At 50.4% G+C, this 16355-nt stretch overlaps 1 protein-coding gene across 7 annotated transcripts in view; it reads right to left on the bottom strand.

The window, feature by feature from the left end:
- Position 1: 1 nt before the first annotated feature.
- The window catches only part of rgl2 (ral guanine nucleotide dissociation stimulator-like 2), a 33115-nt gene continuing 16761 nt past the window's right edge, over positions 2-16355 (bottom strand). For 2 of the 7 annotated variants that reach the window (XM_080500815.1, XM_080500816.1), the window contains 14 exons: positions 15729-15919; positions 14336-14487; positions 12998-13213; positions 11110-11213; positions 9953-10037; positions 8143-8193; positions 7776-7874; positions 7045-7077; positions 6186-6307; positions 5098-5184; positions 4637-4727; positions 4109-4333; positions 3907-4021; positions 2-2547 (listed from right to left, as the gene is read on the bottom strand). In XM_080500815.1, the coding sequence (XP_080356941.1) occupies positions 2366-2547; positions 3907-4021; positions 4109-4333; positions 4637-4727; positions 5098-5184; positions 6186-6307; positions 7045-7077; positions 7776-7874; positions 8143-8193; positions 9953-10037; positions 11110-11213; positions 12998-13213; positions 14336-14487; positions 15729-15919 (1753 nt within the window). In that variant the 3' untranslated portion in view covers positions 2-2365. The remainder of the gene's footprint in view (positions 2548-3906; positions 4022-4108; positions 4334-4636; positions 4728-5097; positions 5185-6185; positions 6308-7044; positions 7078-7775; positions 7875-8142; positions 8194-9952; positions 10038-11109; positions 11214-12997; positions 13214-14335; positions 14488-15728; positions 15920-16355) is intronic. The other 5 variants (XR_013936732.1, XR_013936733.1, XR_013936730.1 and 2 more) reach the window with 5 other exon arrangements.

The raw sequence follows: 16355 nt of genomic DNA, 5'->3' as shown, positions 1-16355 counted from the left end.
ATTCACAAAATTGTGTTTAATGCACTTTCTTATACAAACAAATTAATTTCTGTGCAAACCAGGGAGGCGTTCCTTCGTCCTCCGTTCAGCGTCCTTTTCAGTGCAGCGACCGAGGTGTCAGTCCTTGCTCATGTGACAGGAAGTCCCAGACCATGTGACAGGAAGTCCCTGCTCATGTGACAGGAAGTCCCAGACCATGTGACAGGAAGTCGCTGCTCATGTGACAGGAAGTCCCAGACCATGTGACAGGAAGTCCCTGACCATGTGACAGGAAGTCCCTGATCATGAGACGGGAAGTCCCGGATCATGAGATAGGAAGTCCCGGACCATGTGAAGGGAAGTCCTGGACCATGTGGCAGGAAGTCCTTGGCCAGGATAATGAATAGTGTCAAAACTCCATCTTCTGGCTGGTTTTTGAATTTCCTCACGATCAGAAACGTGGATTGTTAGAAGAGCACCTGCAGTGGAGACAGGAAGTCCCGGACCATGAGACAGGAAGTCACTGGGTCCGTCCTAAAAGTCCCTCCTACCTCCTTATCTATCGACTTTACCTTCACCCCTGGATGACCTCACTGGGTTAGGAGGCTTCCTAAAGGAGTTAAGGAAAGGTGTTGGGAGGCTTCCTAAAGGAGTTAAAGAAAGGTTTTAGGAGGCTTCCTAAAGTAGTTAGGAAAGGTGTTAGGAGGCTTCCTGAAGGAGCTGGGAAAGGCGATCACTTTATGACAGTCAGCCCACACCTCCACTAGGGGGCGTAATGATAATGGACTGAGGTGAAGGTGAGTGACGTCTGTCATGGTGAAAAACGTCTAAATGTGATCAAATGTGGCATCAAAGATTCGCTCACTTCTCCCTGCAGATCTAAACACTGATATAAAGTCAAATATCACAAGGTTTCAATGTAAATCAAAGCAAAAGAGGAACTGAAGGTAAATGGCTGCAGGTGAAGAAAGAACCAATCAAACACTAAAACTGTTTTTTACTATGTCGGTTCTACTGCATCCAGAACATTCCATGTTGGGATCTGGGTTCTAGATGATTTCAAGTTGTTCCAGCAGATTATTGCTTTGGTAACTTAATGATCTGCTCCTTTTTCAGTCACCCTGAGTTTCCCTGAACGCTCTTTAAATGTTGTCGCCGCAAGGAATTGTGGGGCAGCATGAGGTGGTCTCCTTTGGTAAAGGAAGCATCAGAGTTTCCTAGGCTACAGGAAGCATCAGTGTTTCCTCGGCTAAAGGAAGCATCAGTGTTTCCTAGGCTTCAGGAGGCTCTAAAGGAAGCATCAGTGTTTCCTAGGCTAAAGGAGGCTCTAAAGGAAGCATATGTGTTTCCTAGGCTATAGGAGGCTCTAAAGGAAGCATCAGTGTTTCCTAGGCTTCAGGAGGCTCTAAAGGAAGTATCAGTGTTTCCTAGGCTAAAGGAGGCTCTAAAGGAAGCATCAGTGTGTCCTAGGCTAAAGGAGGCTCTAAAGGAAGTATCAGTGTTTCCTAGGCTAAAGGAGGCTCTAAAGGAAGCATCAGTGTGTCCTAGGCTAAAGGAGGCTCTAAAGGAAGCATCAGTGTGTCCTAGGCTAAAGGAGGCTCTAAAGGAAGCATCAGTGTTTCCTAGGCTAAAGGAGGCTCTAAAGGAAGCATCAGTGTTTCCTAGGCTAAAGGAGGCTCTAAAGGAAGCATCAGTGTTTCCTAGGCTTCAGGCAGGAGTGTCACAGTCCGGCCCTGGAGCTGCAGCCCTGCATGTTCTCCACGTGTCCCTGCTTCAGCTGCTAATTGCAGTGAGCAGCTACTTATTAAGGCGCCTTCATGCTACTGACGTCCGCGAGTATGCGCATGTACTCGTGATTTCAAAATCGTCAGCCGACCCCCGGAGCCGAGTGTCTGCGCCACACGTAGCTTCAGGATCGTCTCGTTACGTTATGGAATGCACACGGAAGTACGTCCGAGCGGAGCGTGGCCACAATTGTGGCGGACGTTGGTAGCATGAAGGAGTCGTTTTCTATGGAACTCGCTGAGGAACCATCAGGACATTCAGGTGTGTTGAAGAAGGAAGACATGGAGAACATGCAGGGCTGCACCTCCAGGACCGGACTTTGAAACCCCTGGTCTGAAGGGAGCCCGGAGCCTCCTTGCCTTAGCTGATTGAGGATTCCAATGCTCCTTATCATGGCCAGCGCTTAAACACTTCTGGAATGAAGGAAAAGTGGATAGGAGAGGAGACAGGGGGACTATTAGAATGCACCTCATGGCTGCTGGAGCTGTTGATGACATCATCAGCCTGCTCCGGTTCAGAGCTTGGGAGGAAGGCACACGGAGAAGGCCACAGTCTGAGCGCTTGCCATGCATGTATGAAGAGGAAGAGGAGGGGCCAAAGGTCAGAACAGAGTCCGCACCAGTCTCCGTCCTTTAGCCTTGATTCGAGGAAAAGTGTGGCTGGTCTCTGTGCCGATCGGCTGCACGCCTAGCAGTGTGTCGCCAACTTTCTTCCTCAGCAGGAAGTCCACGCTGGAGGATGTCATGGCGTAGAAGACATTTCCTGTGGCGGGGATGAGCAGCTCTGCAACGACAGGCAGGCGGTCAGACTGCGTTCCTTGACTTATTATGTGTTGATTTTATACGAGGTTTAATAAACTCTCTACAAGGACACAGGCTGCAGAAGGGGAGATATTTTTTGGATTGTTATGTTATAGAACCGACGTGTACCCTGTAATGTAGTGTGGATGAAACCGTGCAAACATCAGCAGTCTGCGTGCAGCTCAAAGCGTCTGCAGCTCAAAGCGTCTGCATGTCAAAGCGTCTGCATGTCAAAGCGTCTGCATGTCAAAGCGTCTGCAGCTCAAAGCGTCTGCAGCTCAAAGCGTCTGCATGTCAAAGCGTCTGCATCTCGAAGCGTCTGCATGTCAAAGCGTCTGCATGTCACAGTGTCTGCATGTTAAAGCGTCTGCATGTCAAAGCGTCTGCATGTCAAAGCGTCTACATGTCAAAACTTCTGCATGTCAAAGCGTCTGCATGTCAAAGCGTCTGCAGCTCAAAACGTCTGCATGTCAAAGCGTCTGCAGCTCAAAACGTCTGCATGTCAAAGCGTCTGCAGCTCAAAGCGTCTGCAGCTCAAAACGTCTGCATGTCAAAGCGTCTGCAGCTCAAAACTTCTGCATGTCAAAGCGTCTGCAGCTCAAAACGTCTGCATGTCAAAGCGTCTGCAGCTCAAAGCGTCTGCAGCTCAAAGCGTCTGCAGCTCAAAGTGTCTGCAGCTCAAAACGTCTGCATGTCAAAGCGTCTGCAGCTCGAAGCGTCTGCATGTCAAAGCGTCTGCAGCTCGAAGCGTCTGCATGTGAAAGCGTCTGCATGTGAAAGCGTCTGCACGTCAAAGCGTCCGCATGTCAAAGCGTCTGCATGTCACAGTGTCTGCATGTCACAGTGTCTGCATGTCACAGTGTCTGCATGTTACAGCGTCTGCATGTCAAAGCGCCTGCATGTCACAGTGTCTGCATGTTGAAGTGTCTGCATGTCACAGCGTCTGCATGTCACAGCGTCTGCATGTCAAAGTGTCTGCATGTCAAAGCGTCTGCAGCTCGAAGCGTCTGCATGTAAAGGTGTGTGCATGTCAAAGCGTCTGCATGTCAAAGCGTCTGCATGTCAAAGCGTCTGCATGTCAAAGCATCTGCATGTCAAAGTGTCTGCATGTCAAAGCGTCTGCAGCTCGAAGCGTCTGCATGTAAAGGTGTGTGCATGTCAAAGCGTCTGCATGTCAAAGCGTCTGCATGTCAAGGCGTCTGCAGGTAGACACGTCTGCAGGTGAGTGGCGCTGCGTGTCGTACTGCTTCGTACTAAACGATTATCATTCTGTCACTTCTCCACTCCGACTCACTTCAGATGTTGAACTAAAGTGAAAATCAGCAGGAATCTGCTTCCTCACCTTTCCCGTCAGGCAGCAGCTGGACCAGCTCGTACTGCGACGCCTGTTTGGGGTCCTGGTTGTGCTTGTCCAGGGCGGCGCTGGTCACAGTGGGCGTCTTGTCGTTGCTGGTGACCTACGGCGGAAACGCCACAACAAGCTAGTCAAGAGGAAGCTGCTCGCTCCGCTGCGCCGCGGCCATCCGATTGCTGCAGTTATGTACCAGGATGCTCCGGTACAGGTTCCCGTCCTGCAGGTCCATCCGGATTCTGATGATCCGCATGTCGGGCCCCGAGCCCTGCAGCGCCCCCTGGGGGTTGTTCCCGCAGGACGCCGAGCGGCGGTGGGACTTCGTGGGACTGGAGGGGCTGAGCGTGGCCGGGGTGGAGTCGGCGGTGGGCGGAGACGTTTCCACGTCCAGGCAAGAAACAGATGGAGATCGCATGTGCTGCAAATCAGGAAGAGATTACAGGCCTCCTGGGATTACAGGCCTCCTTGGATTACAGGCCTCCTGGGATTACAGGCCTCCTGGGATTACAGGGCTCCTGGGATTACAGGCCTCCTAGGATTACAGGCCTCCTGGGATTACAGGCCTCCTGAGATTACAGGCCTCCTGGGATTACAGGCCTCCTAGGATTAAAGGCCTCCTGGGACTACAGGCCTCCTTGGATTACAGGCCTCCTGGGATTACAGGCCTCCTAGGATTAAAAGCCTCCTGGGATTACAGGCCTCCTGGGATTACAGGCGGTACCTTGGTGATCTTGGACAGCAGGTTGTTGACGGGGGACTGGAAGTCCATCAGACCCTCAGCGTCTCCCAGGCTGGACCTCCAGCTGCTCACACTGGCGAGGAAAACATGTTAAGAACAGATTCAGATTCATTTCTCCCATTCCACATTTTTTCTTTAATCAAATGAACGAGATTTTATATAATTTATTAAATAATAACATTCTTGAATTTATAAAAACTATGGTAAACTATTTTCATACATGTGCAAATGCTGTATAATCTGATGTTAGAGGAGGAAGATGATCTATAATCTGGTGTTCGAGGAGGAAGATGCTCTATAATCTGGTGTTAGAGGAGGAAGATGCTCTATAATCTGGTGTTAGAGGAGGAAGATGCTCTATAATCTGGTGTTCGAGGAGGAAGATGCTCTATAATCTGGTGTTCGAGGAGGAAGATGCTCTATGCCGGTCTGGTTTAACTCACTCTGGACACTGCGTAATGACGACGGTCGGCGCCAGACTGCGAGGACTCGGTTCTCCTGGTGTTTCAATTTCATTGGACAATCTGTAGCTGCAATAAACACCAGATTTTCATCTTGTTAAACGTGAGATTAAGCTGAACTGCAATCGACTGTGGCTGTGACACCATAGTTGTCGTGGAGGCTGAGGTGGATGCTGCGGTGGATGCTGAGGTGGATGCTGCGGTGGATGCTGAGGTGGATGCTGCGGTGGATGCTGCGGTGGAGGCTGCGGTGGATGCGGCGGTGGAGGCTGCGGTGGAGGCTGCGGTGGAGGCTGCGGTGGATGCTGCGGTGGATGCTGCGGTGGATGCTGCGGTGGAGGCTGCGGTGGAGGCTGCGGTGGATGCTGCGGTGGAGGCTGCGGTGGATGCTGCGGTGGATGCTGCGGTGGAGGCTGCGGTGGATGCTGCGGTGGAGGCTGCGGTGGATGCTGCGGTGGAGGCTGCGGTGGAGGCTGCGGTGGATGCGGCGGTGGAGGCTGCGGTGGATGCTGCGGTGGATGCTGCGGTGGAGGCTGCGGTGGATGCTGCGGTGGAGGCTGCGGTGGATGCTGAGGTGGATGCTGAGGTGGATGCTGCGGTGGAGGCTGCGGTGGAGGCTGCGGTGGATGCGGCGGTGGAGGCTGCGGTGGATGCTGCGGTGGAGGCTGCGGTGGATGCTGCGGTGGAGGCTGCGGTGGAGGCTGCGGTGGATGCGGCGGTGGAGGCTGCGGTGGATGCGGCGGTGGAGGCTGCGGTGGAGGCTGCGGTGGATGCTGCGGTGGATGCTGCGGTGGAGGCTGCGGTTGCCGTGGACACTGTGTTTGTTGCTGCATTTGTTGCAGACTCTGCGTTTTTCATTGCGTTTGTCGCGGATGCTGCAGTTCTCCCTGCCTTTATTGTGGACGTTGAATTTGTCACTGTGGTTGTCATGGATGCTGCGGTTGTCATTGAGTTTGTTGCGGATGCTGTGGTTGGTGTTGTGGTGGTTGGTGTTGTGGTGGTGGCTGTGTTTGAGGCTGCAGGTGGTGCAGGCAGTGCAGATGGTGCAGGTGGTGCAGGCGGAGGCTCACCTGTCCTCCTCGCTCAGCGCCGGGATGCGGTGGTACCACTGCACGAAGGCCTCGTCAGCGTAGAACACAGAGTTTTTACAGGAAGACTGCAGCAGCCGGATTTGGGCCAAAACCTCAAACTCCTTTCAACAACAAACACAAAGTTTGAGAGAAAAACTCTTTTATTTCTTCATGATGAGAAATGTTTCAGTGAATTCATCAATATGAGCCACGTTTAGCTCATGAATGTTCTTTTGTCGACTAAAAGCAAATATAACCATAATATATGAGATGTTTTGCTAAAACAAAACAATCTTTCATAAACAAATGTACTACAATCATTTGTTTGAAATCTTATTGCAGTTGTAAATGATTAACAACCATTGATTCCCTCTGTGTCTCACTTGATCACCTTTATGGATGAAAGAATCAGATCAATGGATCAAAGAGCAGCGAGTTTCTTGGACTAAATATTGAGATTCATCTCAATATTTAGTCCAAGAAACTTCAGCTGTAAAAAAGCTGGAGTGTGAATGAGACGATGCTGAGGACAGAGGACATGTCCACCCTGAGCTCTGATGATGCTGAGGACAGAGGACATGTCCACACTGAGCTCTGCTGATGCTGAGGACAGAAGACACTCCCACTGAGCTCTGATGATGCTGAGGACAGAGGACATGTCCACACTGAGCTCTGCTGCTCATCCCACCATGCAGCACTAACAACCAGCAGCAGACACAGTGAAGACGTTCAGAATCCAAATGGTTGGTGTTCGTTGGTTTATTAGATCTTCCTCTGATCCAACTGATCAACCAGATCAACCAGATCCAACTGATCAACCAGATCCAACTGATCAAACGATGGACATTAAAAGACTCACCCGTCTCCTCTTGTCAAAGTTGATGTAGCCGTTCTGTGAAGGACGTGACAGGAAGTGTTAGCAAGGTCAAAGGTTCCGTCCAGCAGGTCCCCAAGTGTACGTCCCAATACTCCATTCTAAATCCTCCTTGCTGCTTCCTTCAGAGCCTCCTTTAGCCTAGGAAACACTGATGCTTCCTTTAGAGCCTCCTTTAGCCTAGGAAACACTGATTCTTCCTTCAGAGCCTCCTTTAGCCTAGGAAACACTGATTCTTCCTTCAGAGCCTCCTTTAGCCTAGGAAACACTGATTCTTCCTTTAGAGCCTCCTTTAGCCTAGGGAACACTGATGCTTCCTGTAGCCTAGGAAACACTGATGCTTCCTTTAGCCTAGGAAACACTGATGCTTCCTTTAGCCTAGGAAACACTGATGCTTCCTTTAGCCTAGGAAACACTGATGCTTCCTTTAGAGCCTCCTTTAGCCTAGGAAACACTGATGCTTCCTTTACAGCCTCCTTTAGCCTAGGGAACACTGATGCTTCCTGCAGCCTAGGAAACACTGATGCTTCCTTTAGCCTAGGAAACACTGATGCTTCCTTTAGCCTAGGAAACACTGATGCTTCCTTTAGAGCCTCCTTTAGCCTATGGAACACTGATGCTTCCTGCAGCCTAGGAAACACTGATGCTTCCTTTAGCCTAGGGAACACTGATGCTTCCTTTAGCCTAACCCTAACCCAAACCCTCCTTTAACTCACATCCAGACGATCTTTCACGGCTGCGTCCAACATGGTAAGGTCTGTCAGGAACAGGCCCAGGTAAGGCACGGTGCCCTGCGCACTGCCCTGCACACCGCCCTGCACACGCAGCACATGGAGATCATATACCAGGTAAAGAACACATGTGAAGAAAATAGAAAACGCAAAGAATATATAACACAAGTCAAAGATGACCAGGCAGTGAAAACACCTCCTGACCTGGTGTGTGTGTGTGTGTGTGTGTGTGTGTGTGTGTGTGTGTGTGTGTGTGTGTGTGTGTGTGTGTGTGTGTGTGTGTGTGTGTGTGTGTGTGTGTGTGTGTGTGTGTGTGTGTGTGTGTGTGTGTGTGTGTGCAGTTCTCCCCCACCCTGTGTCGGTGGTTCAGTCTGTCCAGGTTAGCAAACTTTGAGCTTCCCTCCTGCGAGACAAAAACGAGGGTGAAAGTTGTGGAAGGTGAAACGTTTAGAGACCAAACAAAATGAGGAATTTCTCAACAAATGAGTGACGTAGCATTTATTTATATTTCACAAAATCTCCTCATATTGTAGAAAATACACTCAGAACATACCGAGACAATAGAAGACCAAACCTGACGAAACAATGAGAACTGTAACTACCAAGGTAACCATAACCAGCATAACCATAACCAGAGTAACCACAACCAGAGTAAACATAACCAGAGTAACCATAACCAATGTAACCATAACCAATGTAACCGTAACCAGAGTAACCAGAACCAAGGTAACCATAACCAGCATAACAAAGCCAGAGAAACCATAACCAAGGTAACCATAACCAACGTAACCATAACCAGAGCAACCATAACCAGAGAAACCATAACCAGAATATCTATAACCAGTGTAACCATAACCTGCATAACATAACCAGCATAACCATAACCAGAGTAACCATAACCAGAGAAACCATAACCAGCATAACCATAACCAACATAACCGTAACCAGTGTAGCCGTAACCAGAGTAACCATAACCAGAGTAACCATAACCAAGGTAACCATAACCAGAGTAACCGTAACCAGAGTAACCGTAACCAATCTGACTTCCTCCTTCGGTACAGTTCTTCCTCTGTCGCTACAATACTTCCTCTGTCGCTACAATACTTCCTCTGTTGCTACAATACTTCCTCTGTTGCTACAATACTTCCTCTGTTGCTACAGTACTACCTCTGTCTCTACAATACTTCCTCTGTTGCTACAATACTTCCTCTGTTGCTACAATACTTCCTCTGTTGCTACAATACTTCCTCTGTTGCTACAGTACTACCTCTGTCTCTACAATACTTCCTCTGTTGCTACAATACTTCCTCTGTTGCTACAGTACTTCCTCTGTTGCTACAATACTTCCTCTGTTACTCCAATACTTCCTGCTTCGGTACAATACTTCCTCTGTCGCTACAGTACTACCTCTGTCGCTACAATACTTCCTCTGTTGCTACAATACTTCCTCTGTTGCTACAATACTTCCTCTGTTGCTACAATACTTCCTGCTTCGGTACAATACTTCCTCTGTCGCTACAATACTTCCTCTGTTGCTACAATACTTCCTCTGTTGCTACAATACTTCCTCTGTTGCTACAATACTTCCTCTGTTGCTACAGTACTACCTCTGTCTCTACAATACTTCCTCTGTTGCTACAATACTTCCTCTGTTGCTACAGTACTACCTCTGTCTCTACAATACTTCCTCTGTTGCTACAATACTTCCTCTGTTGCTACAATACTTCCTCTGTCGCTACAATACTTCCTCTGTTGCTACAATACTTCCTCTGTTGCTACAGTACTACCTCTGTCTCTACAATACTTCCTCTGTTGCGACAATACTTCCTCTGTTGCTACAGTACTTCCTCTGTTGCTACAATACTTCCTCTGTTGCTCCAATACTTCCTGCTTCGGTACAATACTTCCTCTGTCGCTACAGTACTACCTCTGTCGCTACAATACTTCCTCTGTTGCTACAATACTTCCTCTGTTGCTACAGTACTACCTCTGTCTCTACAATACTTCCTCTGTTGCTACAATACTTCCTCTGTTGCTACAGTACTACATCTGTCGCTACAATACTTCCTCTGTTGCTACAATACTTCCTCTGTTGCTGCAATACTTCCTCTGTTGCTACAGTACTCCCTCCTTTAGGGTTAGTACTTCCAGTACTTCCTCACCTCCTTCAGGAGCTCCCGGCTCTGGGAGTAATTGTCCTTGTCGGAGAAGATTTCCGACAATTCTTCGTATTTCTTCAGTGCATCTCTAGAACACAATAAATAAGTGTAATTTTACTGTCCCGAGTTACTGTATTACTGTGGTCCAGTGGTACTAACCCTACCCTGGTCCAGTGGTACTAACCCTACCGTGGTCCAATGGTACTAACCCTACCCTGGTCCAGTGGTACTAACCCTACCGTGGTCCAATGGTACTCACCCTACCCTGGTCCAGTGGTACTAACCCTACCGTGGTCCAATGGTACTCACCCTACCCTGGTCCAGTAGTACTAACCCTACCCTGGTCCAGTGGTACTAACCCTACCGTGGTCCAATGGTACTCACCCTACCCTGGTCCAGTGGTACTAACCCTACCCTGGTCCAGTGGCACTAACCCTACCTTGGTCCAGTGGTACTAACCCTACCGTGGTCCTGTGGTACTAACCCTACCCTGGTCCAGTAGTACTAACCCTACCCTGTTCCAGTGAAACTAACCCTACCTTGGTCCAGTGGTACTAACCCTACCCTGGTCCAGTGGTACTAACCCTACCCTGGTCCAATGGTACTAACCCTACCCTGGTCCAGTGGTACTAACCCTACCCTGGTCCAGTGGTACAAACCCTACCCTGGTCCAGTGGTACTAACCCTACCGTGGTCCACTGGTACTAACCCTACCCTGGTCCAGTGGTACTAACCCTACCGTGGTCCAGTGGTACTAACCCTACCCTGGTCCAGTGGTACTAACCCTACCGTGGTCCAGTGGTACTAACCCTACCCTGGTCCAGTGGTACTAACCCTACCGTGGTCCAGTGGTACTAACCCTACCCTGGTCCAGTGGTACTAACCCTACCCTGGTCCAGTGGTACTAACCCTACCCTGGTCCAGTGGTACTAACCCTACCGTGGTCCAATGGTACTCACCCTACCCTGGTCCAGTAGTACTAACTCTACCGTGGTCCAGTGAGAGACAGTAGGTGTTTTTGACAGTGAGACACTTGAGACACTTGAGACAGAGTTGAGACAGAGTGAGACAGTTGAGACAGTTGAGACAGAGTGAGACACTTGAGACAGAGTGAGACAGAGTAAGACAGAGTGAGACACTTGAGACAGAGTGAGACAGACCGGTGGGTGTCCTGCCACGTCCTCCTCAGACGGTGGATGGGGTTACTCTGCAGGGCCGACACAATGGCGTACAGGGAGGAGAAGTTCTTCCTGGCTCGGCACTCCTTTTGAAAACACACACACACACACACACACACACACACACACACACACACACACACACACACACACACACACACACACACACACACACACCACACACACACACACACACACACACACACACACAGTGTAATTGAGATCGGAGGCCAGGCTACTATTGAGTTACACCGTCACTCAAACTGAATAAAACAAGCTGATGAAGAGTGGGATGGTACTGTGCTGTACTGTACTGTACTGTACTGTGCTGTACTGTACTGTGCTGTACTGTACTGTGCTGTACTGTGCTGTACTGTACTGTACTGTACTGTGCTGTACTGTACTGTACTGTACTGTACTGTGCTGTACTGTACTGTACTGTACTGTGCTGCACTGTGCTGTACTGTACTGTACTGTACTGTGCTGTACTGTGCTGTGCTGTACTGTACTGTGCTGTACTGTACTGTACTGTGCTGTACTGTACTGTGCTGTACTGTACTGTGCTGTACTGTACTGTGCTGTACTGTGCTGTGCTGTGCTGTACTGTGCTGTACTGTACTGTGCTGTACTGTGCTGTACTGTGCTGTACTGTACTGTGCTGTACTGTACTGTACTGTGCTGTACTGTACTGTGCTGTACTGTGCTGTGCTGTACTGTGCTGTACTGTACTGTACTGTACTGTACTGTGCTGTACTGTACTGTGCTGTACTGTGCTGTGCTGTACTGTACTGTACTGTGCTGTACTGTACTGTGCTGTACTGTGCTGTGCTGTACTGTACTGTACTGTGCTGTACTGTGCTGTACTGTACTGTGCTGTACTGTACTATGCTGTACTGTACTGTGCTGTACTGTACTGTGCTGTACTGTGCTGTGCTGTACTGTGCTGTACTGTGCTGTACTGTACTGTACTGTACTGTGCTGTACTGCACTGTACTGTGCTGTACTGTGCTGTACTGTGCTGTGCTGTACTGTACTGTACTGTGCTGTACTGTGCTGTACTGTACTGTGCTGTACTGTACTGTGCTGTGCTGTGCTGTGCTGTACTGTATTGTGCTGTACTGTGCTGTACTGTACTGTGCTGTACTGTACTGTACTGTGCTGTACTGTACTGTGCTGTGCTGTACTGTACTGTGCTGTGCTGTGCTGTACTGTATTGTGCTGTACTGTGCTGTACTGTACTGTGCTGTACTGTACTGTACTGTACTGTACTGTACTGTACTGTACTGTGCTGTACTGTACTGTACTGTACTGTGCTGCACTGTACTGTACTGTACTGTACTGTACTGTGCTGTACTGTGCTGTGCTATGCTGTACTGTACTGTAGGTCTGGAGGTCATGTGACGGGGTCTGGAGGTCATGTGACGGGGTCTGGGGGTCATGTGACGGGGTCTGGAGGTCATGTGACGGGGTCTGGAGATCATGTGACGGGTGTGTGGAGGTCATGTGATGGGGTCTGGAGGTCATGTGACGGGGTGTGGAGGTCATGTGACGGATGTGTGGAGGTCATGTGACGGGGTCTGGAGGTCATGTGACGGGGGTCTGGAGGTCATGTGACGGGGTCTGGAGGTCATGTGACGGGTGTGTGGAGGTCATGTGACGGGGTGTGGAGGTCATATGACGGGGTCTGGAGGTCATGTGACGGGGTGTGGAGGTCATGTGACGGGGGTCTGGAGGTCATGTGACGGGGTGTGGAGGTCATGTGACGGGGGTCTGGAGGTCATGTGACGGGGTCTGGAGGTCATGTGACGGGGGTCTGGAGGTCATGTGACGGGGTCTGGAGGTCATGTGACGGGGGTTTTGTTCCACTGACCTCGGCCACACTGATCCACTGCTCCAGCAGTCGCGCTCGCCGCTCGCTGAGCAGGTGTGGACGCCAGAGGCACGATGCCAACACGGCGTTGGCCAGCTGGTTGAACTGACGTACGGTGGCCCGGACGGACCAGCAGACACCCTCCCTGCCCTTCTTGTCCCTCTGAGACCACAAGGACCCCAAACAGTGGTACGGCACCAGACGGACAAACAGCTCCTGGAACAGCACAGACGGTGGTTCGGCCCCGGACAGACAGACCTCGATGGGGAACTGACGGGGCTGTGGACCCCGTCGTGTCAGTTCTGTCTTTTCTCTTGAACACCTGGGTGTCAGTCCTTGCCAACAACCAACCAGTGTCCAGCGTTTATGTTGGGGTCAAGTTGGAAACATCCCACTGAGCAAGCAACGTCCACAGACGTCCAAAACCCGTCCGTCTATCCAGGCCATAATCTGGACATCTTTTTGACACCAGAACTAGTTGACAAATGACACATTATTGTTTATTTGTCATTAAAATAATGAGGAAGAGGAGCCAGCATGTTTAAGTTTAATGTCTGACCGTTTTGGTCAAACATTGGACTTCTTCAGTCTCGGGGAAACTCCCTAACCCTAACCTTAACCCTAACCCTAACCTTAACCCTAACCCTCACTCTAACCCTAACCCTCACTCTAACCCTAACCCTCACTCTAACCCTAACCCTAACCCTAACCCTCACTCTAACCCTAACCCTCACTCTAACCCTAACCCTAACCCTAACCCTAACCCTAACCCTAACCCTCACTCTAACCCTAACCCTCACTCTAACCCTAACCCTCACTCTAACCCTAACCCTCACCCCTAACCCTAACCCTCACCCCTAACCCTAACCCCAATTCTATGCAGATAATCTAATATTCAACTCTATACAGCAAATCTAATATTCAACTCTATGCAGATAATCTAATATTCAACTCTATGCAGCGAATGTAATATTCAACTCTATACAGCTAATCTAATATTCAACTCTATATAGATAATCTAATATTCAACTCTATGCAGATAATCTAATATTCAACTCTATACAGATAATCTAATATTCAATTCTATACAGATAATCTAATATTCAACTCTATGCAGATAATCTAATATTCAATTCTACGCAGATTATCTAATTTTCATCGTACTATTGTTGTGTCTTGTTGTGTTGTGTTGTGTTGGCTATTACAGTGAAGTTGGATTCTTTTTGGCAGTGTTTAATTGATGAGCACGTCCTTCTGCTGCTGCAGATTTCTCTCCAACTCCTCCAAACATGTTGATTAAATGAGAGTGTCCATGAGCTTTGAGTAAACAATACTCACCGTCTCAATCTTCGTGAGCTGCTCAGCGATGATTGCTGCCGGGAATCCCAGGATGCTGGTGGGGTCAAAGTTTGAGAGGTCCTGGGGGATGGTGGAGGGGTCTGGGTGGGGACTGGTGGGGTCCGGGGGGAGGCACCTGGAGCTGTTCTCAACTGAAAAACACAAATCTGATCACATAAATGTCAAAGAAATAACTGAAATAACTCGACTGAAATGAAATGGAAAGGAAAGGAAACACTTGAGTCTGACTTTAGTGACAGCTCTGACCCCACAGTGACCCCACAGTGACCCCCACAGTGACAACATAGTGACCTCAGTTACCTGACAGTGACCCCACAGTGACCCCCACAGTGACCCCACAGTGACCCCATAGTAACCCCACAGTGACCTCAGAGTTACTTGACAGTGACCCCACAGTGACCCCATAGTGACCCCACAGTGACAACATAGTGACCCCATAGTAACCCCACAGTGACCTCAGAGCTACTTGACAGTGACCCCGCAGTGACCCCCACAGTGACAACATAGTGACCCCATAGTAACCCCACAGTGACCTCAGAGTTACCTGACAGTGACCCCACAGTGACCCCACAGTGACCTCACAGTGACCCAAGTGACCCCACAGTGATCCCATAGTGACCCCACAGTGACCCCATAGTGACCTCACAGTCACCTCACAGTGACCCCACAGTGACACCACAGTGACCCCACAGTCACCTCACAGTGACCCCACAGTGACCTCAGTCACCTCACAGTGACCCCAGAGTGACCCTAAAGTGACCCCACAGTCACCTCACAGTGACCCCACAGTGACCCCATAGTGACTTCAGAGTTACCTGACAGTGACCCCACAGTGACCCCACAGTGACCTCACAGTGACCCCACAGTGACCCCACAGTGACCCCACAGTGACCCCACAGTGACCCAACAGTGAACTCACAGTGACCTCACAGTCACCTCACAGTGACCCCACAGTGACACCACAGTCACCTCACAGTGACCCCCCAGTGACCCCATAGTGACCCCACAGTCACCTCACAGTGACCCCGCAGTGACCTCACAGTCACCTCACAGTGACCCCACAGTGACCTCACAGTGACCTCACAGTGACCCCACAGTGACACCACAGTGACCCCACAGTGACCTCACAGTGACCTCACAATGGCCGCGCTGTCATGTGAGGAGTTGGATGACACTGAAGGAGACGTTCCACCCAGAGTCTCGATGACGAATCACAACAAGCTTCTTCATTTGTAATTCAAACAAAAGAAGACGACCTCACTGGAGGACGGCCATGTTTGTGTCGCTCCGTCTCATCATTGATTCCAGAAGCAGGCGGAGCGGCGCCTCAGGAGGAAGCGCTGAGCGGTTGGGGGCGGTTGAGGGTACAGACCTGCCAGGTGGTCCGGGAGCAGGGCTCGCTCACTGAGCTCCTCGGCCGTCCGGAGCAGGCGTCCTCGCAGGTCCGAGGACGAGTCCCGAGGTAGGAGGGGGGCCAGGCGCAGCAGCCGGGACGGCTCCCGCAGGCTCCTGAAGTCTTCAGGATACTCGGAGAGCCAGGTGCTGAACACGGTGCACACCGCCCTGCAGAGACACCCCACCCTCAGGTCACAAACATCTCGTTCAGCATGGTCTCTTCCAGCATGGTCTCGTCCAGCATGGTCTCGTCCAGCATAGTCTCGTCCAGCATGGTCTCTTCCAGCATGGTCTCGTCCAGCATGGTCTCTTCCAGCATGGTCTCTTCCAGCATGGTCCCGTCCAGCATAGTCTCGTCCAGCATGGTCTCGTCCAGCATGGTCTCTTCCAGCATGGTCTCTTCCAGCATGGTCCCGTCCAGCATGGTCTCGTCCAGCATGGTCCCGTCCAGCATAGTCTCGTCCAGCATGGTCCCGTCCAGCATAGTCTCGTCCAGCATGGTCTCGTCCAGCATGGTCTCTTCCAGCATGGTCTCTTCCAGCATGGTCCCGTCCAGCATGGTCTCGTCCAGCATAGTCTCGTCCAGCATAGTCTCGTCCAGCAT

This window comes from Blennius ocellaris (assembly GCF_963422515.1).
Source record: "Blennius ocellaris genome assembly, chromosome: 8".
Classification (NCBI taxonomy): Eukaryota; Metazoa; Chordata; class Actinopteri; order Blenniiformes; family Blenniidae; genus Blennius; species Blennius ocellaris.
This window is presented reverse-complemented; position numbering and strand designations above follow the sequence as displayed.